At 44.0% G+C, this 24,975-nt stretch overlaps 1 protein-coding gene across 1 annotated transcript in view; it reads left to right on the top strand.

Annotated features, from left to right (window-relative positions):
- Positions 1 to 24,526, top strand: part of trpc7b (transient receptor potential cation channel, subfamily C, member 7b) — a 41,717-nt gene extending 17,191 nt beyond the window's left edge. The window contains exons 4-12 of the mRNA XM_084009216.1: positions 411 to 575; positions 5,923 to 6,139; positions 7,480 to 7,713; positions 8,894 to 9,158; positions 19,900 to 20,095; positions 20,694 to 20,915; positions 23,164 to 23,244; positions 24,006 to 24,081; positions 24,362 to 24,526. Coding sequence (XP_083865342.1) covers positions 411 to 575; positions 5,923 to 6,139; positions 7,480 to 7,713; positions 8,894 to 9,158; positions 19,900 to 20,095; positions 20,694 to 20,915; positions 23,164 to 23,244; positions 24,006 to 24,081; positions 24,362 to 24,501 — 1,596 coding nt within the window. The 3' untranslated portion in view covers positions 24,502 to 24,526. The remainder of the gene's footprint in view (positions 1 to 410; positions 576 to 5,922; positions 6,140 to 7,479; positions 7,714 to 8,893; positions 9,159 to 19,899; positions 20,096 to 20,693; positions 20,916 to 23,163; positions 23,245 to 24,005; positions 24,082 to 24,361) is intronic.
- The last annotated feature ends 449 nt before the right edge of the window (positions 24,527 to 24,975 follow it).

Below are 24,975 nucleotides of genomic sequence, written 5' to 3' on the forward strand. Positions count from 1 at the left end.
TGGATGTCCTCTGAATTGGAAAGCAGCCTGCACACTCGGCGACTTAGGAACTGCTTGACCACCAGAAGCCTTCCTCTGGAATTGAGTATATTTAAAGACTGTGACATAAGCCACGTCCATCCAATCTCCCATTGGACTTTTGCTCTATTCTGTGAAGACTTCACAGAAAACTGTAAAACAATCCAAATGTTTTCTGAAGAAAAGCAAATGACTATTGCTCCTCTCATAGTGGTTGCTTGCTAATTGCTCCTCTCTAACTTTCCTTGCGCTGTCTCCATCTCTGCTTCCTTTATTGCCTGCTGTTTTACATTTCTTGTTCTTGTATTCATTTTACAATTCTCTCTCTCTCTCTCTCTCTCTCTCTCTCGCTCTCCCTCTCATTCTCTCTCTCTCCCTCTCTCTCTCTCCAGTTTGTCGCCCATCCCAACTGTCAGCAGCAGCTGCTGACTATCTGGTATGAGAACCTGCCCGATCTGAGGCAGCAGTCAGTCGGGGTGAAGTGCTGGACGGTGCTGGGGGTCGCTGCGGGTCTGCCCTTCCTGGCTATTGCCTACTGGATAATGCCATGTAGCAAGGTATGACAACACACACACACACACACACACACACACACACACACACACACACACTGTGAGCTGTGGCAACAATACTCAATGTTTAGCCCGAGCAGACCAAGACTGCTAAGACACATTACACACATGACAACATGATTGGATGGATGAAAAATATTTGAGCAAAAAGAAAATGACCTGGCAAGGCCGAGTGCTTCATCCGGGTTTATCCTCAGTACAAAGGCCATTTCAGGACATCTCCGGCTCTATATTAACAGACATGGTTCAACTTCCATTATTCTAAGCTGCCATCCTCAGCTCTACTTAGGCTGAGCTGTGCACAGTCTATTACAGTCCTCTCAGAGTGATATCAACATTAGCAGTACAAATATGAGAACTGCTGCATGCTAAAGTAATACTCCATCAAAATAACAACCGCATCTTTGAATCAAAGACATTCATTGTAGATTAAAGGTGGCTTCTAGTTCGTAGCTTTCTCTCCTATGGGACATATTTCCTAAGCCTGGCTCAGTGCCCAAAACGTTAATTCTAATAGATTCAAAAACTGCAACTGTATTCCATTGTGAATGTATAATATTATAATAATTATATATACACTACTCTCAAAAAGGTAGGGATATTCAGCTTTCAGGTGAAATTTCAGGATGAACCTAAAATGCACTATAACCTTTACTGGTGAACTTAATTTGACCTTCTCTAAACTTTTGAATGCACATGTCCAACGTCTCAATGTTTCAGTACTTTTGCACAACTTGCTGTTCTCTAACAAGGAGCTGAATGGCAAAATTCAATACAGGTGTTTGATCGTTGAATCACCCAATCAATGTCGTGGTTCAATTAGAACTGGTTTTTACACAGTCCTCTTTATCATGCTGTTCACGTTTTGACACCATGAGACCAAGACGACACCTAAGAATTGATCAACAGTACGTCGCCATTACGAGGCTTCAAACAGGATGTTGTCAGAGGGAAGTGGCCACTTAGAGTGTCATCAGCAGGTTGCAACAGAGATACAGAGAGACTCGCTGGCTTTTGTTTCAATAAATAGTTTGAGATGAGGAAATCACCATTGCATACTTTCATGATATAATATCACTGTAGCGTAAACTCTTTACATTTTCCTTTAATTTCACCCAAAAGCCAAATATCCCTAACTTTGTGAGCAGTGTATATATAATATTCCTGGGGACCCTGAGCATGTGGCCCAAACTAATCCACTAGTTGGTTTCACTCTGGATCAAAGTGAAGGACAGACAGCCAAAATGATGAGCATGACTAAAAAAACATCACTGATTTCCAATTTTAAAAGCACTTCATAATCACCATTTGATTATATGGCCCGAGGCACTCTGTCACATTTGGTTTAATACTCCCATCAAACATATTATAATCACTGTAAAGTGACGCGCACACAGGTGCTGAGTGAGTGGCTATGCAAATCTGCTCATTAAACGGAATAATCCTTTATCTTATCATCCAGTGGTGTGAGTGGGTGAGAGTGGTGTGTGTGTCTGCAGGTGTGTGTGTCTGCAGGTGTGTGTGTGCACTAAGGTAGATTTAGAAACGGTGTTTAGGACCCGTTTTTTATTGGGTGTGACTTATGAATTAGTCATTTTGTCGACCAAGAAGAGCAGCAGCGCTGAGAGCGTCTCCCCCGGCGAGACACGGATTCAATCATGAGGAACGAGCCGCTGTGTCACAAAAATGCCCGTGCACGTTATTGTGTGTGCATGCAGGCAAATTTGATGATGAATCAACCCTCCGACCCGTGTGTCTCTCTGCTGTATTGTGACGCAGAAGAGTGAGCGGGAAAAAGTTTGCAGCGTGGATAAATAATAAGTTAATAAGGGACACGAGGCACCTTGTAAATGTATTTTGTTAGCGTGGGGTAATTAAAAATAATGAAATGAAACAAATAACCGAGAGACAAAATGGATGTTTATGCGTGCTTATTAATGTGACGGCAGCTCAGCAGAGACAAAGAGATCTATTAAATGGATTTGATAATGAAATAGATGAAGACGGTCGCAGGTTTTCCGGAGAGAAAGCTTTGATTGTGTTCCACTAATCATGTAATTCTGCTCGGCTCGTCTTAACAATCGCTGATCTACAGCTCATAATGTTCGGCATCACAACACGCCACAATCAGAACCCCAAACCATATTACATTTCATATCAGCGGGGAGAGATGGAGAAGATTATTCATGTTTTTTTTTTTTTGCTGCTCAGGAATAGGAAGTAAATCGTGGAAGGCAGACCGGAGACACGGATGTAATTGCTTTGGAAATCTCTTTTAAGAGCAACATGTGAGATGTGCTTTGGAGGTGATGGGAAACAGATGAATGTTTTGATATTGAATGTTTCGTGTTGATTGAAGAGGGTAAAAAATGGGGGGAACATGCGGAGCGTGATGTTACAGGTATTGAAAGATGAACATGAGCACGCTCCAGCCCTCCCTGACTGACAGCAAAGAGATGAAACATAGAATAAGCTTGAAAACAAGCGACTGATAAATAATTGCCTGGGGCGCCGTGCTTCAGTCTCAATAGACTACATTTATACAACATCCACGGAAGGGTCAACTTGTAGCATTGCTTTATTGATTAACTATGGCTGAATATAATCAGTGAGTCAGTCAGTTGTGGGAAGTAATTAAGTACGTATTTACTCAAGTACGGTACTTCACCTGTGTTGTTCCCTTTGTATGCTGTCTATCGTTTAAGTGGTCTATTCTGTATCAGTAGTAACTATTATGTAATAATATATAACACTGACAGGATACACTCTGCATGAGTACTTTTACTTTTGATACTTTAAGTCCATTTTTCCAATATTACAAATATACCTTACTAGCATTTTGAATGCAATACTTTTACAGGCAATTCAGTATTTTTAAACTGTGGTATTATTACTTTTTTCAAGCAAAACATCAAAATACTTTGTCCGCCTCTGGATTCAGTATTTATTTCTAGTAGTTAATGAACACAATTTCCTTGTACACTGCAGAGAAGTTAACATGTTGTTCCATAAGTATTGTAGTTCTCATTCCGGCAGTCTGTCAAACATTTCATTTGCTCTTTAAAAAAAGAAATAAAGGAAATTAAGAAAGATGGAACGGAAAGGACTGAAATAAGGGAAAAAAAGAAAGAAAGAAAGGAACAAAAGATGGAAATGAAAGAAGGACAAAGGGAAACAAAAGAAGGAGCAAGGAAAGAAAAAAGTAAAAAAAAAAAAAAGAAAGATGGAAAAGAAAGAAAGAAGGAAAGGAAAGACTCCACTACTGTGTTTTAAATTATTTTACTGCCAGTTCCATGCATTGGTTTCTTTGTTCTTCCCTCTTTAGTCTCTTGGGAGATTCAAACCCAGGTCACTACAAGCAAAAAGGTTCAATCGATACACAGAGGACAGGGTCACAAGACATCTATCATTGATGCAATGACTGGAAATCATTGAATTGTCCTGCAGTACCTTGACATTTGTCAACAAGCATGAAAAAATATATAACCTACGAAATATTGGTTAATAATAACATTAAGACTTTTTGATGGGGAAGTTGTTTTCCTTAATTCTGTACATTTAAAAGGTAGATTAATTAAATAATTTCTCTTGGTCGATGGGATTGTGTATCTGTTTGTGAGTTACAGAGAGAATGGCAATGAGTGTTTCTGGATCAGAGGAAGTTTCATGGTTAAAACATCCCCATTTTGATTGTGTCTGCACTAGAACTAGAAACAATGGCGGTTCTTAGGGAGAAAGAAAAGCCTTGCAGGTGTGTAGATCTCGGGGGAGCTCCCCAATGACCAGTTCCTCTCAGAGTGTCCCCAAAACACTTAAAGGACATACTGGATCATGTATCAAAATGTCCCCCATACGATATTGTCATTTAATTACAAAGTGAACATACAGTGGACTTTCTGCAGGCGTGAGGCTTGCTTCTCCCTGGTGTAAAGAAATAACAAGCGACCCAGCATCTCCATTCTGGCCTTGTGAGATTTCCAGTAGGCCCTGATCTAGGATGACCATCTGATTAAAGCTGAGTGGATCGGCCTTATCAGCACAGAGACGGAGCCAACCCGGTGGAAGGGGGGAGGTTTAGAAGAGGTTTTCGCAGGGTGAAGATTCCCCCAACAACCCTTTTGTCCCACGTGAACCCGATGCGTCAGCGTGCATGTAGAGCGCAGAGATAGCCTGTGGGTAGTTAATATTAAACACAGCAGGTTTGGAGAGAGGCAAGTGGTGGCATGTCATATGTCTGTATGAGGCTGGCAGTGTGTGTGTGTGTGTGTGTGTGTGTGTGTGTGTGTGTGTGTGTGTGTGTGTGTGTGTGTGTGTGTGTGTGTGTGTGTGTGTGTGTGTGTGTGTGTGTGTGTGTGTATGCCATGTTCTTTGATGCCATGTTTAACCTTCCTTTTTGCAGCACCATCTTGCATTTCTTTTGGCCCCATATGCTGCATTTTCACAAACTGGTGATTGTTTGGCATCTATTTACTGCAGCGTTATGCTCCACAGTCATGAATGACAACAGCTGCCATTCACCTGCTACGATTGTTGTTCTGTGATGCCGTCCAGATTTTGATCTCTTCAGGTCCAAATCTCAGGAAATCTGCATAAAGCACGAACACTGATTTATCTTATTAAATGAAGACAGATGTTTTGTTTTTGTCTGTAATTTCTAAGTTGTTGTATTGGCAAACGCAAATTCAAACACAATTTCCTCACAAATATGACAATATGACATTCGGGCCGATTTGTCCAAAGCGACCTACAATAAGTACATTTGTCAAAAGAAAGAAACCACAACATGGAGAGAAGCCTGCGATCTAGTTCAGGCGGACAACTCGAGCTGCTCCATCATACCCATGTGAAATACCTCATACTCTTCCTTCACATCCTCCCTATTTTGCGCTCTATTTAAGCTACAACACTTCCCATCTCCCCCTTTCGGCTGTCAGTGCCTCCGCTGCCACGTCAGTATTGCTGTCTGCTTGCTGCTAACCCTCCACCTCCCCAGCATCCACCTGAAGGCTCCGGGGGGTTAAGATATTTAGTCATCATCACTTCCCATCATCTCTATGTAATCACATGGGGAGTGATGATGCCGGAGCCTAGACGCCAAACTCAAACTATGTTCTGTTGCTACAATAAACATTCTAAACGTGAGTTGTCTGACTGAAGTATCATTGCCGATAAAGTAAGAGCGTTTTCATCTGAGTAAAGTAGTAGCTGTTCAGCAAGGATACCTTAAAGTACAACTTATTATTTGATAAGTATGCGTACGTATTCTTTGCAATGACATGAAAGACAATGGAACATATATATCGTATTATATCCTGCATCTGATCCCTTCCAGCTTGGTCAGATCCTGCGAAGCCCCTTCATGAAGTTCGTGGCTCACGCGGTCTCCTTCACCATCTTCTTGGGTCTGCTTGTTCTCAACGCCTCGGACCGCTTTGAGGGGGTCAAGAACCTGCCCAACGAGACCATCACAGACCACCCACGACAGGTGTTCAGGGTCAAAACCACGCAGTTCTCCTGGACAGAGATGTTGATCATGAAGTGGGTGTTGGGTGAGTGGCCTCACGCACACACACACACACACACACACACACACACACACACACACACACACACACACACACACACACACACATACACACACACACACACACACACACACACACACTGTGACAGGGTTTGAAATCCTGCACAGTTGCAGCCAATTAAAATGCAAATACGCAAGATATTCACTGTCGAGGCAGATTCTCCATCATGATGAGAAATAACCTTGATGCAGCATATTAGAGGGTCAAAGCAAAGCATTTCCTGGTTGCATTTTCTTTAAATATTTAGTTTTTACGTGCAAGTAAGAGGCGATGTTTCTAGCAAAGTTTTTACTGGTAATCCAGTAGTCAAAGTAGTGCAGCTATTGTGAAGTCAACAACATCAATAATTGGAACGAGCCTGTGAACCTTCAATCCCAACTCTGATATGAGGCAGAATTCAAGATTAAGGCGCCGCCATGCCGACCAAGTGGATGAAAGCCAATGGCGATGCAACAATTCTCTTTTCTCTTTCAAAGATCAAATAGAAGTTTCACAGTTGGCCAGAGTTGTCGAAAGCAGCAGCCAACCTGAGTCCTAACAATTAGCTGGAGGGGATATGTAGAGGTGGCGCTGAGAAAGCATTAGAGGGAGGGCTGGAGAGGGAGAATGAAATGGAGGGAAGATGGGAGCTGCTGGGGCAGACGGGTGAAAGTTGAGGGAGGGCTGGAGTGTACGGCATATGCATGAAGAACCAGATAAGACGGTTGTGACAGAAAGATAAAGACAATCTCAACATATAAAGAGCCCGTGGCAATATCTGTCAGAGCTCAGCTGCTTCCCATCTGTTGATGCTCTTCCTTTCATCTACAAACACACACATGTAATAACATTATGCCAGTGGTCTGTGTATGTTGGTGCACATATGCGTCGTTTTTTTATTTCTTTATTTGTTTTTATTTCATAGCCGTCCTTTGTCCGTCCGTGGTCATATTGTGGCAGCAGGTGTTTGTGTGTCTGTTTCTGCTCGTGTGCGTGCACTGAGTGCAGGGTAATTGTAATTCCAGCAACATGCTTTGAAGACCCGGTAATTGTTACAGAGATGATACTGATCAGGCGCCTTTTCAGTGAGCAATTTTCTCCTCGTTTTGGCTCGAAATAGGAAATGGCAGAGTGGGTGTGTGGGAGGAATCAGGTTTTCCATTGTGTGTGCGTGTGTGTGTGTGTGTGTGTGTGCACCTCGGCTTCACGTCGGGGTGCCTGAATGATTGAGTATAAATTATAAACTTTGTTTTCAACATCTTTGCCTGTGCATGTTTCTTTGCGAGCGTTAATCTCGTGCGTATTTCGTCTTTCCGCTTCCTCAGGGATGATCTGGTCAGAATGTAAGGAGATCTGGGCCGAGGGGCCCAGAGAGTACATTATGCACCTGTGGAACGTTCTGGACTTTGGCATGTTGTCCATCTTCGTGGCGTCCTTCACGGCGCGCTTCATGGCGTTCCTCAAGGCAACCAAAGCCCAGCAGTACGTGGACATGCACGTACCCGACGAAGACCTCAGACAGGCCTCGTTGCCTGAAGAAGTCGCCTACTTCACTTTCGGTAAGCAAATCCCAAAAAATGTGATGAAAGGTTTTGCAGATGTATAGGATGATAGTCATTTATCTGGCATTGTCTTTGTTTTCTGAGCCATTATGTCTGGTACCATTCATGATAAATATACATTTCTATTGAAGTTTAATGTGAAAGAAAATTTGAAAACTGCTTCACTTCTTATCTAACGTACATTTCTTTCAAAAGAAAAAAAAAGTTTGACACCACATGATGAAATATTAATGCTTTCATGAGGTGAATCACTTTTGTGCTACATCAGTCACTGATACGTCTCAAATGTCATGAATAACTCAGACCTGAGCTGGGACAGTAGAAAATGAGAGTGTTATGTCTTTTTGATAAAAATGTCATCGTTGCATACTAAACTCAAGATGTTTACACATATTTGTCACCCATTCAAATAATAACTTGTCTGCGTTTGGATTTATATGTCCTCTTGATACATTTCAAAAATATTAAACAAATCATCACAGGAAAAAATGAGCTCACTTCCATAAAACTTCCATAAAACATATTACAACCTGCAGGTTGCAGCCGCAGGCTTTTGGACTGTACACTTCTTAGTGGCCTACTAAGGGAACCTTCATCAGTGCTGTCATCTGGTGGTCTGACTCTGTCATGACACATCAATAAGTAGATGAGAATGTATATGAGTGGAGTGTCAGTTATCCCCATGAGCTGTTTCTTCATATGCCTCCATATCTGGACACACTGTCCTCCGTGGACACACTGTCCCTGCTCCTGTCCTCGTCCACTCGTCTCACACCTGTTGCTTCCCTCCTCCTTCATCCCCTTCCATCGTCACTGAATCCATCATCTCATTGCACCTTCTCCTCCATCAAAACACACCTTGTTAAATTATACTCTTTAGCAAACATTTAGATCCGGTTGTACTCAAAAGTTTGTTCCCTACAAAACTAAAAGAACAGATACGTGCAGCTGATTCTGCTATTTCATGGCCCACTAAACCACCTTAAGCAAGACCAATTGTTTCAATCTGATAGCAGAACATTTTTCAAAGCCACAAATTGTTGATTGTTATTTGTTTGGTCGTAAATTGCCATTACTTTGGAAGCTATATGAAGTTTTATTCAGTGTGAAAATGTCTGCTGGGTTAAAAATCTGAAGTGGAACTGGGGAGCTAACGATCTCCGGTGTGACTCCGCAGCCAGGAACAAGTGGCGGCCCTCGGACCCCCAGATCATCTCGGAGGGCCTGTACGCCATCGCCGTGGTGCTGAGCTTCTCGCGCATCGCCTACATCCTGCCGGCCAACGAGAGCTTCGGCCCGCTGCAGATCTCGCTGGGGCGCACGGTCAAAGATATCTTCAAGTTCATGGTCATCTTCATCATGGTGTTCGTGGCCTTCATGATCGGCATGTTCAACCTGTACTCGTACTACCTGGGAGCCAAGTACAACCCCGCCTTCACCACGTGAGTTATGCATGACTGTGAGGATGACTGCGTTTAGATGGCGGTTATATCTCAGCATATGGAAGCATTAACGTCTGTATGTCTGCATCCTTTCTTACGAATGCTTTCAAGAATGTGAGACGAGGCCACAGAGCGAGACAATCCCCAGGACATATAGAAGGTCACATGTTCCTCCCTGATGACTGTTGCGGGCCTCATTAAACCCACAGGCCTTTATCAGTGGCAGAGATCACATTTGTATCTTCCCTCAGGCTTAATGCAGAGAATAAGTGGTAAATGGGATGACTCGCTCACAAACGTCTCTAACAAACACTGGTGAATTGTGTCTTTTTTAATCTCACAGCTTTAACAATGTTATAGGGTGGGAAATTGGGTTCCCCCCCCCCCATCATTTTGTGTTTACTTTGCTGTAAACGAGAGATCTACTCTGCTGTAGCTTTCAAAGAAACACAAGCATTTTTGACTGAAGTCTAAATTGAAGTATATTTCAAAAAGTGTTCGAGAGAAGTGTCAATTGCAGATTTTGTCCGAGCGGGAGGAAAAATACATCAATATTGGTATAATTTAAATGCCTATAGTCTTTCATTCAAATCTTACGACAGTGATGAGGCAAAATATCATGACTTATTGATTTCTTTGAATCCATTTAATTATGCATCCATACGGATGTGAGACTAACAGAAGAGCAAGAGGAGTTTTTTGATTCCAGTCCAGACTATGTTTCCTTTGAGGCACGAGAACTTTCCTATCGTCCAATCAAGTGCCAGCGTTCAGCCAGTGGATTTCATTAACCGACTCTGATCTGTGAAGCAGGACTTAGCGGTTGACAGTGATTTGATGGAGACCATTGTATTAAATGATAAAAGTCAGCCATCTGTGTGAGGAGGATTGCCTGGGCCACCAGTAAGCCCCATGTGGACAGTAGCCGCCACTGAAGGCTGTGTGGGAGATGCTAAGATACGTCCTATGAAGCTCAGCATGATGCAGCATATTTTCACATTTCATTCGGCACTGAAGTGAACCTTTCAAAATGGGTTCACGCTTTCTCCAAGTCGAGCTTTATACAATATCCGTCTGCCGTATCCTCCCCTCCTAACACGACTACTACGGCTTCAGCGGTGTGACTCAGAGAAATGACCTGAAAGACTATTGTTGTATTTGATAATTGAAAATCATTCAGCTGCAAAGGGGCTGATAACAACCCTCAGTACTCCAAATGCACTTAACCTGCGTAAGTGCTGCGTTTAACTTAATTATCAAGCACATCCATTTCAAATGGTCAATTGCACATTTTAACTGAGGAGTCAATTAGCACTTAAAGGCTCCGCTGCATAAAATCAACCATACAGTGCCTCGGATCCGTCCTTTCACTTCCACGTACAGCTCCACATTAGAGATTCAAAGTTTATTCCATCAATTTTAGTGAAGCACAAGTTGTTGTCATACATCAACCTGCTTGTAAAGCAATCAACCCGTCCAACAAAACTTGCAACGCAGTCTGAATATCAATACTTCTGCCTCAATCCTTCATTCTACCGTATCCAGGTGTCTGCATGCCCATTCTGCTGCTAACAGAGTGACAGTGGATCTTTCACTCGAATATTTGTTGGGAAGCAATCCAGTGAGTCTGTGTATCATCATCCATCGCAAAATGAAAACTCCATATTATTCATTTTCTCAGAGGAAGACATCTGCAGATTTAAAAAGATGACACCATTTCTGTTCAATATATTATCGTTAATTACGTTGACATAAATGTTTTATACTGATCGAGGTGGAAAAGTCTAAATAATGTTCATCATCATCATTTCCTCATTGGAGGAAAGCTTGGACTAAAGAAGTCACATGGAGCTACGTGTTTTTTTCCAGCTGGTTAATGAGTCATCAAACCAGGTTCCAGCAACAGATAGGTTTTAAAACAAATCAATACATGTACTGGAGCGGGGTGTTTATGCTCTTTTGCATCATTTACCTGACGGCTTTTTCACATTAGTGGAGAAACATAGTGTGACTTGAATTATCGCCCTCGGTTAATTTTGAATCAACAGGCTTTCCAACCGTGACAGACTGCTTCCAGGTGTGAACATCTGTCTCCTCATTAAGCATAAACCTCGTGCTGTTGCCGCTGCCAATAAACCCCACAGTGGTCCGATGCACCGCAGTTTAAGACCTGCCCGTTGGGATTTGTTGGTCCAGTTATTTGTCTTGGATCTAAGGTCCCCCCCCCCTCCACAATCAACACCAGACTAAAGGATTAAATTAGATAAAGTCAGAGTGACCTGGGTTCATTGCCATCACTTTGTTGTTTCTAGTTGTTTTGGCAAGCTGCACAGCGACTGTGATTGCCTATCCATCTGCCTGCCTGCCCGCTTCCTCTTATCTGGTTCCCCACCTGTCTGTCCACTTGCCTGTGGTGGGTCATTGTGTGCACTTGATTCAGGGGACCTACTCTCCACTATGAGTGGAATTAACCTTTATATTTAAACGCTGTCTATTCACACACCCTTGTTTAGAATCAACAGGACAGAAAGTTCAGAAATTTCCACCAGACAGTGTAGCATATCCCACACCTTCATCTCCAACGCTACATAAAGGTAGATGGAGTCAAACACCAGGTGTAAAAACACCAAATACCTGTCCACGTCATATTTGTACATCCTCAGCTGTTTATTTAAACAGATGTTTTACCGACCACATATTTCTATCACCTGTGAGGTATGTGAAGTCTGGGAGCAAGTTCGTGACCAGCCAAATATTCCCCTTTTTTGAAAGAATCACCGATTGGTAAAGTTATGGGATTTCTAGTGTGAGGATTCAACTTTCCCGTGCTGACTTCCCCTGCACCTCTGTGCTGTGCATACATTGCCCGTCTGCTGAGCTGCGGCACAGGGGTCTTAGAGGGCTGTGAGTTCTACTTGGCTGCCCACGCAGAGCCAAAGATCCAGGCAACGTGATGAGCCGACAGGCCGAGCGGCGGCACGACACAGAGATAACTGACTGAAAGGCAGATGGACAGATAGAAGCAGAGACTAATGGAGTTGCAATGGACAGTCAGAAAGATGGTGGTCACAACCTGTGTGTCAGACATAATGAAGAAGCAAATGGCAAGCCAGAAAAAGATCCTTATGATCACCATTATGCACTCATTTTCATCATAAATGTATGATCCAACTTTGTCCACTTATCACTTCCCGTCTTTTTAGATCTACATCTAGGCTGATTTTAAAAATCAGCATCAACACAGCCATAATAAAAATAGATTTCTGCTCGTCTTAACAACCTCAGACTGTTTGCTTGCCAGAGTATTTTGAGAAAATGTCCCTGCCTCTAAATTGGCTGTATAGCGGTGGTTTTAGCATGAAAGAAACCCCTTAAATTCTGGCGTCAATCTCACCACCAGGGGTCAGTCTGGCTCTAAATCTCAAGCTGTCTGTATCATGACTGGAATGTGCAGCGAGACAGTATTGAATTTATTTTTGTACCGTGTCAAATTTTTTGTTGTGTAAATCTAATCAACTCTTTTTCTCTAATACATTGTTTAGTAGAATTTGCAGTCTGTGCAGCGTGATGTATTTTTTTTGCGTCTCCTATGTGTCTGAGGAGGTTTGTTTTTCTGTCCCACGCAAGTCGATTACGAGGTGTGAATGCGACGTGTTCTGTTAATAATAGTCGTGCTGTGGGCAAGTTGTGATTTCTCCGTGAAAACCATGTGTTGTCTACCTCTTTTCTCTCTGTCACAGCAGAGAATGTGTGTGTATGTGTGCGTTCTCAGCTCTGTGTGTGTGTGTGTGTGTGGGGGGGGGGGGGGGGGGGGGGGGGGGGGCTTTAGCTTTCTGACAGGTCATGTCTGATGGAGGGCAGAGGAAAGGGCTCTAATACAGGAAGATGAGGAGGGAGCCAGGTGGAGGCATTAATGATACCCCAGAAGGGGCCACTCATGCTGGGGGAGGACGGAGGGGAAGGAGGGTCGGGCATGGTGGAGGAGTGAAGAAGAGGATATCACTGTCTCTCTCACACACACACACACACACACACACACACACACACACACACACACACACGACTCATACAAGCCAAAACACACACACATGCTTGCAAACATGCACAGCTGGACTGAGCAGTAATAGCCACACACACACATACACACACACACACACACACACACACACACACACACACACACACACTTACAAACCCTAGAGGTGCAAACACTCAGACAGCTATCTAAATACAAAAAAACACACACACGTCTTTTGTTTGTGCAAATACACTTTTGTACATTTTTTTTTTTGTGTGTGTTTGCTATAACAGGCGCTTAGTTGGGCACACAAACATTTATGTACAGATCAATTCACTCATTCACACACACACATATGCTTATCAGATTTGGACAGCGGTGGCGGAGCAGTGGACCTGTCTCTGTGTCGTCGGCAACCATGCATGACAACACTGCACAATGAGGCAGCCAGAGAGGGAGAGGACAGCGGAGGTAAAGGCAGGGGGAAACGGGAGAGATAAATGAAACGGCATAGTGTTTTGATATAGTCAGAGGTGGAAGCAGTGCATATTTTTGGGGCAGAGTGAAAGAAAAAGACACAACGGGGGTGTCAAGGACAGTGAAACTTTTCGAAATAATGATTACACTGATGCCGAAGTAAAAACAGTGGATATAGTGCTGAATAAATGCAGCACAATAGGACTAGTTGACAGCACTGCAACAAAGTAAGGAGATAAAGTCCGTTGGGGGGGAGGAGGAGGAGAATGATGAGGAAGGGATGAGGGATGAAAAGAGAGCCATGGGGAGAGAAGTATATGCAGAGGATGGTGGTTTTGGCTCGGCTGTTTGTTCAGGCGAAAATGTGGGAGGCCTGCCAGGATGCATAGACAAAGGCGGGCGGGGGGGGAGGATGAGCGAAGGTCAAGCGTACTGAGACAACAGACAGATGCTCAGACACACACATTTTACCAGGAACCTTATTAAAAGGTGTGAAGAAATAGCATCATCAAATCATTACATTTTCTTTGGCAACATGGGCCATCTTTTCATACCCAGTGGAACATGCACGTATATGAATTCAATTCACAACGTGAGCACTGAGACAGCACGGGAGACAGGAGGCATATCTTAAAGCCAAGGACAAAGTCACGCAATGTACTGTAAGTGGAGAGAGAGAAGGGCTGCAGACTGAGAACTGAGGACTGGCTAAATGACGGCATATAGAAAGGCAGTGATAAAGATGCAGGTTGGAATATTAAGGTGGAAGTGAAGAATGAGAGAAACAGGAAAAATAGAAAGTGTGTGTGTTGTTGAGCCTTGAGTGACAGAGCTGGAACGTGGTGGTGAGACTCGGATCGCGGTGAGACAGAGACGGGTTCTGAAAGGAGACCGAGAGTGAAAAGGATGGTTGAGAGTGAGTCCGAGCGAGCAAAGGAGACCATTTATTAGCTCTGAAGGTGAGGCAGCCGTGTTGTGTTCAGCCTTTAGCGGTCGAGCACATCTGAATGTCAAAACGGGGAGAGGAGAGACACAATTACAATTAAGGAGACAGACACAGATAACGCATCCATGCGGGACCAATATGGGCTCTTAATATCCATACTCGGACCAGTAGCTTTAGACTTGGAGCCGATATCCACTATTTTTCAACAATTTTCTTCCATTAGCGCAACAAATGATGTCAAACTTTCCATTCTCCTCTTGGTGAGATGTCATCCCTATGAAACCATCATTCCACACGAAATCTCTGTATTGTATTCCTTTGAGCAGGAAGCTCGCCCATATATGGAAACTCTTCAACACTGATCATTAGGCCGTCACATGAAGAATTAAATAACCATAAAGAAAGTGATAATTCATAGTCGTTTCTGAAACAGTGGGTCTGTCAAACAGGCTTCTAAATGTCTTGTCCTCGACTATCATTAGCAGATTTTATCAGCTTTAGCCTGCTGGCTAATAAAGCTAGCCTTGTTGTGTTCACGGCCGCCCAGCCCGATTTAACCTTGTGGCTTGTGTGCCCCCCCATCACAACAGTATGCTGTGGGTATTGCATTTGGTAAACGTCCCCAAATGTGTGTGTTCTTGGTTTTGAAAAGAGTATGAAAGGCCATGAAGTCTGCACACTGCTAACCTCCAAATACATGGTTTATTTCTGTTTCACATTTAAAAGGCAATGTTTCTGTCTGTAAGGCCTTCCCCAGCTTGAACTGGACTATTTATTTGGAGCGTAGCAGTGTGCAGACCTCCTTTGTGCCCTTTATTTCTTGCGCCTTCAGTATCGGGGCCTGGATGTGCGCACACTTGGTCTCTCCATTAAAGGCGGCATCCCGCAGACTGACTGAATGCCGCCTCGCTGTCGCCCCATGTACACCGCCTCGACGTGTGGAGAAATCCTAGCCTTGGTTACGGTAGCTAAGCCATCATTCCACAATTGCTGTTAATAGTAGCCGAAATCAAAATCAACACAATGGGGCGATTTTATAATATGATAATAATAATAAAAGATGACGACAACACAGGCTACATCGAGAGAGATAGAGACAGACGGCGAGGAAGCAGGCAAAAGCAAGCGTTGCCGTGTTGGTGTCGTGTTTGATTCAGTATCAAAACACTCTTAATTGCTCTTCTTGTGCTGTCGTGCTCCCCGCTTCATCAGATTTCTCTCTTCCTCTTGCCTGAAGACACGCACCAAAACAGCCTCCTTTTGTATCCCTTCCTTTCTGTCCATTTTGCATCCAGCCGCCTGTCACGCCAATATACACACACTCATGAAATACACAAGTTTGTGTTCAGTTCCTTCAGTTGATCTTTCTCTCTTGTCGCTCTGACACACACACACACACACACACACACACACCGGCCGGCATCTCTCGGTAACAGCATTCATTCATTAAAACCCGAGGTGGGCAAGGCCCAACCCTTGCTGTCGCTATGGTGACACCTCCTTTGGTGCAACAGATAGAAAGTTAAACCCCAGTTTAATATTTTAAAGGTAGACAAGTCGTCAGACAGACAGAAGACAGAAAAAGAAAGCGACTGAGAAGGAGAAATTTAATATCTTCTAATGACTGAAGGGCAGAATTAGAGAGACAGAGCAGGAGGATGGGTGCAGCTGTTCACAAAGTCCATATTAACATTCCGCTAATGTGAGAGTATTACTGCAGATTAAACAAAGAGGAGAAATATTTGACAGGGGGGGGGTAATGGAAAAAGAGAACTATAAATCATACGTATACGTTGAGTGACAGACACAGATAAAAGATGCTGGGGATGAAAGATGGAAAGGGGCGTGAGAGAGGAAGGGAGGGAGGTTGATGCTTAAAAAGATACAAAAAGCAGTGGCAGTGGGAATATAATGAGAACACGGGCGAGAGAGATAGAGAAGATGAACGAGAGGCAGGGATGATAGTGAGAGAGAGAGAGAGAGAGAGAGAGGAGTTAAGACAATGATGGAGACAAACCTGAAGCGTAAATCAAGAGAGACAGAGAGCTTGGCCCTGGGGAGGAGAGGTTGATTCGGGCCCATCGGTGATTGGGTTTGGATGGCTCCTGCACAGCCGGGGTGACTCACCAGTCCCTCACACACACACACACACACACACACACACAATGCTGTGGTGCTGTGAGAGGGGCAAGTTGTCCTGCAGCGGTAAGGGCGTGCGTTGGTGCGTGGCGTCATGCTGCGTGCAGCCTATTAGGGTCTGTCACTCTTAATAACAGATAATAACACACTGTCCGTCTCTGTCTCCAGATGCCCACGGTCCCTGCTGATTCACTGCCTGATGTACGATGATCTTATAACGTGCACAAGTTTGAATTGAATAATCTCATTCTTAAGTTGATCAAAAAAAAAAGAAGCACCGAGCGTCTCGTGTTTCCCCGGTCCCAGGTTATTGCATGACGTGACACGAGCAGAGGACAAGTTGAGATTTATCAGCGTTGTTGATCTCCAAACATTTTCGATTTTTTTCATAATTGCACTTCCTCTCGGAGACGCGTCTCACGCAGGTTTCAGTGAATCAAATCAGCAGAAAACAAGCTGAGGGAAACAAATGAGGAAAACGGCTGCCTGTGCACCGTCATTTTCAAGCAGGGAAGAAGACCCTCTCCCGTCATGCATCCCTCAATTGCTTATTAAAAAAAACACATAACTCTGATTGTATTTGTTTTACTAGCCGCTGTTTTTGAGGAGGTGTAATGTATGTTGCCATGCATATTGTATTAGTGTTGTATGGTGCTGTAAGGAGGGGTTCACTAAAATGCTGCCAACACATGAATTAAAATACCGGTCTGCCTGGGCGAACAGTGTGTATAAATAGCCAAGTATGTGGTGAGTGTGTATTCTATTCGCGTGCGTACGTTTGTCCCTGCCAGGGTCTGGTTTAATGTTGCCTGGAACAAAACCCTTCATCATTATCTACACCCATTTCCCTTTTTTTTGTAGGGAACATAAAAATGTAAATCATGTGAGCATTTCACACGGGTGGGAAGGCGAGCCGGAACCCAGAATAATTTGATTAAAAAGATAATTGGGACATAATAGAGACCAGATAATTGTCCCCCTTTTTTAATGTTGCTTCCATTTTCAAAGCCACAGGAAAACACTTTGTTCATCTTGTGAGAGAGGCTCCGGATAAGTGACGAGGCATTATTTAAAGAGAGTCGGCTCGGAATAACAGGTTTTTCAAGGCAAGGCGACCAAAATCCCCGTCCTCAGCTCTCCTGATTGGGCGATAGGCCGGTGGATGTGTGTGATGTGAATAACGATGGAGAAGACGGTATTGTTGACATCAGCCTTGTGTCGCTGATAGTCTCGCGTCTGTCTGACGCCGCCGCTGTCTGTTACAGCAATGCAAAGAAGAAGTACTATGGATGCTGGTGAATCTGTTTCTGTTTTTGCGTGCCTTCAGGGCCCGATGCTGCTGTTATAGCGAGTTATGAGGCAGGCTGGGAAATTTTAGTGTTGCCTCAGTATACGCAGGTCTGGACTAGTGGTACATTTATTGTGTATTGTGAGTTTTGGAGTATTGGGTGTGCACACCTCTCAGGAGAAGAGTATGTGGAAGCAAAAGCATTTCTTCTCCCAAATGATTGAGCTGCAGGCTAGAGAGATGATACCTCATGAAATAGAGAAGTGTTTTTACTTAACTTACTGTGATGGTTGTGTTATGTTTTATATTTATGGTGAATAAAGAAAAATCCATTGACTTGTTTGTATGTTGATGCACAGTCCAATGTGGCTCAATAGCACACGATCAAAGAACAGTGGATATTGTGCAAATATTGAAAAAGGCAATAAAGAAAAGCTTTCTATTTGAAAACGGTCTATTTTATATTGATCGCCATCCATTCAAGCAAACCCCAAAAGTTCTACCAAGGCCAGCGGATTGAGTGAACAGATTACCAATACATGTTAACATGGAGAAATCAGTGAACAGGGGATGAAGTTCATAAGGTTGAACGCTATAAATATGTACTGACCATTAATCAGGCCTTTCAGCTAAAGTTCAGAGATGCACAGGGAATAGACAAGAAAAGACAAATGGGGTTTTGATATGAGTTACCAGAGTTTAATCTGTTTATTCATTCCTAGTGGAAGCTTCAATTTCCTCAAAATGTTTCCCTAGAAAAGTGTTGGATAAAAGCATATTCTTAGATGTTTGGCAGCCAAGTAAGAGAGAGAGAAAACAAACCGATCCGGTGTTGAAGGTTGAAGTGTTTTGCTTTCTGCCTGAAAGGTCAAAGCTGAACTACACAGAGGAGTCTCCGTTTCCGTGTGTGTGTGTTCATGTGTGTGTCTGTCTTTTTATGCATGCACGGTTGTGTTTTTTTCTCACCTCTCTGCTTGCCAATGAAACAGTGTCTCTCTGAAAGAAGTTAAGTTGGAAGACGCCCGCAGCCTCAGAGTAGGAGCCGATAGATCTTCTCTCCCCACTGCCTCCTTCCACCTCCAGCCCCTCCAGCAAATCCAACCAGGCCGCCCCTCCCACCCCCCACCTCCCCACCCCTCCAATCCCTTGTCATCCCAAGCCCATGCTTGCCACTCATGGAATATTTAACGATAGAACTGCACCTGAATGCCAATGTCGGCAGGTCTCGCTGCGTTATGCTTTCTTACCTTGGGTCAATGTCATGAGAATAAAAGCAAAAAAAAAAAGTAAATACATATTTATGTATTTGATTTAACATATCATGTTGTCAGGGGGGAAATAAGAAGGAAAAAACCACCACTCCTACCTGGTGTCTCTACAATGAATCATCACAAACTTATTTCACAATAAAGCTCACATTCATTTAAAGAGAGAGAGAGAATTAATGAATGCAGGGTTGAAATATTTCTTTGCATATTTGTTTTATACAACCTTGTTAACCCCCACAAAAAAAAAGATGCATAAACATTTGTTTTAAGTTATGAAGTGAAAAACAAAAAGTCAAGAAGTCTTTCCCCCCCAATTTCAGTTTTGCAGTAGTCAGGCATGTTTTTTTCTGTATATGCAGTGCATGTATGTGTATGTGCGTGTGAGAGAGGGATAATGGGGTAATGTGTTCAAATTGGACATGACTCATCAGTTATTTCATCAGTGCCACCTCATAAACCCCACGACATTACACTGCATTGTGTGTGTGTGTTTGTGCGTGCATGTGTTTGAGTGGGAGAGCGATAAGCTGCTACCAGGGTGGGCTTTTTATGTGTGTATTCGCTGTCATGTACTGTCGTCTCACTGTCACACTCTTTCCTCGCAGGGTGGAGGAGAGCTTTAAGACTCTTTTCTGGTCCATCTTTGGGCTGTCTGAAGTGATCTCCGTGGTGCTGAAGTACGACCATAAGTTCATAGAGAACATCGGCTACGTGCTGTACGGAGTCTACAACGTCACCATGGTGGTGGTCCTCCTCAACATGCTCATCGCTATGATCAACAGCTCGTACCAGGAGATAGAGGTACGTGCATTAGCTGGTCAGTCACTTTAGGAAGGGTGACATGTTGTCAACAAGTCCATCAGAATCAGTTTGATGACATCTGAGTTGAAAATACCACAAGTTTGTTTTGTTACTTTAGCTGCTCTGTTAGCCAATCACACTGCAGGCCCCCTACTAGCTGCTTAGAGCTATCTGTCTCATCTCCTATCGGTTCAGTTTTTCATTTGGTAAGCAATAATAATTATAGACGTATACATTTAAACATACATACCCTGTTTTTTTTATAATGTGTGACTGCAAATGATAGAAATGAGAGATCCTTGATCATACAGTCATAAAGGCTCATGTGTACCCAATGTTAGCCATGGACAGACAGTCACAGAGATGCACTCACACATGCACTCATAGGACCAATTACATACATGTCCTGGCGGAGATAACAAACAAAAAAACTGAATACAAAATAAAGCAGGAGTCTCACTGGGAAGTTGTCACAAAAACTGAATAGTCCAAGATCTAGAATGAGGTAAATGGACAACTAGTTTTCTACAACTCAGTATCTTTTTTTGTAAGTCTTCACACATCTTGACTATTTCTGTCTGTCCGTCCGTCTCTGCAGGAGGACGCCGACGTGGAGTGGAAGTTTGCCCGAGCCAAGTTGTGGATCTCGTACTTTGACGAGGGCCGCACCCTGCCTGCCCCCTTCAACCTGGTTCCCAGCCCAAAGTCCTTCTACTACCTGGTCCTCCGCATCAAGTCCTGCCTGATACGCCTCTGCAAGGCCAATAGCCGTCGCCATAACAACGAGCTGGAGCTGGGCAAGCTCAACTCACAGGCCAAGGTAAAACTATATATAATTAGATTTTCCCCATACGTTATCCTGTGTGACAGTGAAGAACTAAAGGGTTGACATTTTTTTTCACATTGTGAAGAATGTGTTATGATGATTTTCTGAAAGAAGGTTGCAGTAGCTGCAAAATAATGGACTGTTTCTCCTGATGTCAGCATGATTGTCTTTTCTAAGTGCTTTGATTCAACGGTTCCCACATCTTCCAGATGCTCTGATGGGAGCCAATTATTACAAGCTAATTAATGACAACATGTTTTTTTTGTCTTGCCTTCCATTCAGAAAATTGTCACTATATTAAAAGGACTATTTAATTAAAAAGAGACAGTTTACACAGAAAAAAAACAACAATCAGCTATTTAAGTTCCATTCGCTAATATGTTAAAAAAAAAAGTTGATTACCATGAGTGTACTTTCCATCCAGATATCCCTCTGTCGGAGGCTCCTTCCAGCTAAATGATGCTATGTTTTGTTTCCTGTGTCGCTTCAGTTAAAGAACTGTTGAAACTGGAAATGAAGCAAAGGACGAGCTCCCTAATTGCATCCACAACATCCTGCAGTGGTCTTGCCTCTATACATCATCTAGGCCTGGGTCAACTGTTTATAGCTTGGCTGCCAATTACTGGATGGTCAGTGTATATAATACCCAAATGGCCTGGTGGTTAACAAGGAAATTCCCACTGCACTCCCTCCCTCTCAAAGATAGATAAAATCATCATAGTGAAAGGAAATATTGCATGAGAAATAGCAAAGGCCATGTAGCACAGAATTAATCTCGGCGCTGGCCTAGTGCGCTGGCGTTCCCTCTGTCTGATTCCTCGGATCAGATGGCTCACCCCAGTGCCTCTCAAGAGCTATTAGTCAGGCCTGGGTCCGCTCAAATGCCTGGGCAGCTTGTGGATGGGGACACGACGCGTTACACCCCGCTGCCTCCGTGAGCTCCTGAAGTTCTCTGAAGCTCTGTCAGTTTAACTGCAGAGTCCAGCAGAGTCCAGCAGGTGCAGCGAGCGATCGATGCTCAAGCTCACACTCCGTCGCGGTGCGGCCTTGAGAATGTCAAGTGAGATTTGGAGAAGAGAGCCTTGTCTTTCTGAATCTTTTTTTTTTTTTTTTTTCCTCTCAGTTAAAGTGATGCGCTAAATTAAAGCTAATTGTGTTGGTTTCAAAGCAGCATTATGTTCAGAAAGATCACCGAGTTTGTGAGGTTTGGTTTGAGGACAAAGTATAAAGTACTTGTATATATTATTTATCATTTCTCTAATATTTGATTCTTAGCCCCTTTTTTGAATATGTATTTCATACATTCACGGGAGCAGAGCCAACAAAGCAGGTTGTCAATAGGGACGAGATCACAGAGTACACAACAAAGAGAGTTGGGCATAAAAGATTCCTCACATTCGCATGAAGCTCTCCATCTGGTTGTATGATTCAAGGATGCAGCGAGTAGATACAAAAGTGTTTGTTTGCTTCTGTAATACAAAGCGTTTGTATTTGTTAGAGGTGTTCTCTTCTGCAAGGTCATCAAAATTGTCTGTTATTGTCAGAAAAGCGTGACTGCCCATCCATCCATCTCCATGTGCTTATCCGGGGTCGGGTCACAGGGGCAGCAGGCTTAGGAGGCGTCGCTCTCCCCGGCTTCCCAGCTCTTCCTGGGGAACCCCAGGGCGTTCCCAGGCCAGACAAGATATATGAACTCTCCGGCACGCTCTGGCTCTTACCAGTTGGACGAGCCCAGTAAACCTCTAAAGAGATCAGATCAAACGCCTGAACCAGCTCAGCTGGCCCCTTTCGACATGAAGGAGCAGCAGCTCTTGTCTGAGCTCCCTCCAGATATGTGAACTCCTCACATCTCTAAGGCTACGCCCAGCCAGCCTATGAAGGGAAGGGCACATGTATATGTCCCTGTACATTGTTTATTATAAGTATTAAACTTATTTATCCTCAGCTCATCCTCAGAGTATCCGCTAGCTGCGTTTATCCACAATCCACACATTTTGACACCGCAGCGCCGAAATGACACAGAAGCTACGAAGCTAGGTCATGAACGTGGAAGGCATCTAGACATGAGTAAATAAAGATTCACTCCGGTCATCACTTCTCCTAAAAGACATCTGTGAGCACTAGATACAAACTCTATTCCCCGCCTTTCGTTGTTGCCTCCTCTAACACTCAGCTTCCATTATAAAAGATCACTCAACCCTGAAATACAACGTTAACTCTGGACTGTCCTCTGTCCCAACAGGACGAACGCCTCAGGACATATCCGCGCCCGGGAGAAGAGTTCATCCCCAAAAAATCGAGAAAGCACCCGACAAGATACCAGGTAAGACAGAGAGCTAAGGATATAAAAGGAATCAAATGATAGCGAGAGGGTTGGAAGAGGTAAAGAGAGACTGCTATGAAAGATTGAAGTAAGGAAGCCTGAGCGAGGGAGGGAGATGAGCTGGAGACGACTGAGAGGAAATACTTTCACATGGGTGAAACCGCATCGACTGAAAGGGAAGGCAGGATTGAACCCGGTGGGAGAGGGAGAGGGAGAAGGGGAGGCTCATAGTGAAAAAAAGAGAAAGCAGAGAAACAGAGCCGAGGCTGAAGATGCCTCTAATGAGCTGTTTGAGGGAGATGGAAAGCACAAAGTACTACGCTGAGGAAGGAAGAGATGCTCTCCTCCTGAGTCTGCCCTTCACCTTTTCCCTGAGGGAAATCTCACGTCATTCACCGGTCGATGGAGCTCTTCGTCTCGAACCCTCCCAGTTTGTGTGGGACGCCACACAATAAGACATTTGTATGTGCGGTGACAGGTGTAGAATCATCCGGAGTGCCTACGTGCAGAGATTGACTTCTTGAGACTTGGACGATCCCTGTTGGATACGGATCGATAAGCAGCGCTTTCACACATTCTCTTAGACATGGTGCTGCTCTCTAACACTGTCTGATTGTGTGTGTGTGTGTGTGTGTGTGTGTGTGTGTGTGTGTGTGTGTGTGTGTGTGTGTGTGTGTGTGTGTGTGTGTGTGTGTGTGTGTGTGTGTGTGTGTGTGTGTGTGTGTCACACCTCATCACCTGCTTTTCTCTCTTCCGTACAGAATATCATGAAGCGCCTGATTAAGCGCTATGTGCTAAAGGCTCAAGTGGACAGAGAGAGCGATGAAGTCAATGAAGGTAAACAGTTCCTCTTCATTCAGCGTGTCATTATTTCCTCAGGTGGTATGAGTTACTGTCTTTGTGTGTGTGTGTGTGTGTGTGTGTGTGTGTGTGAGATAAAGTCCATGAAATGAGTTTGTGCTGTATGTTATAGCATTGTGTGTATACGGCTGCACATACTCACGCGTGTCACAGTTGCGTGGCTTCCCAGACAGGCGCTTCCCTCCGTGCACGCCTGTATCTGCTCAGGGTTCACATGTCCTGACCGTCCGTGTCCCCGTGTGTGACTGTGTTGCAGGCGAGCTGAAGGAGATCAAGCAGGACATTTCCAGCCTCCGCTACGAGCTCCTGGAGGAGAAGTCCGACGCCGCCGGAGAGCTGGCTCTGCTCATCCAGCAACTCGGCGACAAGTTTGGCAAGAACACCATGAGACACTGACAAGTGGGGAGAGACGGGGGGAGGAGGGAGGAGGATGTGTAAGAGGGTCAAATCGGGAGGAGGGGGGGAGGGGGAGGTAGACCTTGATAGGGGGAAGAGGGAGATGATTTATGAGAGAGACGGTGACGGAATTGGAGGAAAGGTGCGAGAGAAACAAAGTGGGAACAGGGTGAAAATGTGCAAACTTAAAGCAAAGTGTTTTGTACATGCACTGACTTATAAAGAATGTGAACAGAAGATAGCTGGGCCTGGAAGTGAGCATGAGGTCAAAGGGTGAGAGGTGAAGTAAACTCACTCAAAGGAGGTTTGTGTTGACGGTTGAATTCCAATAAAAGGGTGACGTCTTCAGCGGGTGTGAAGAATATCTGGAAAAAAAACTGCAAACTGCCACTGTTTTTCTCACCAGGAAGACTGGCTTTGCTTCTGTGTCTCCACTGTGTCAGGACAAGCCTGTCAAGATACTGTGCACCCCTT

This window comes from Eutrigla gurnardus, assembly GCF_963514095.1.
Source record: "Eutrigla gurnardus genome assembly, chromosome: 5".
Lineage (NCBI taxonomy): Eukaryota > Metazoa > Chordata > Actinopteri > Perciformes > Triglidae > Eutrigla > Eutrigla gurnardus.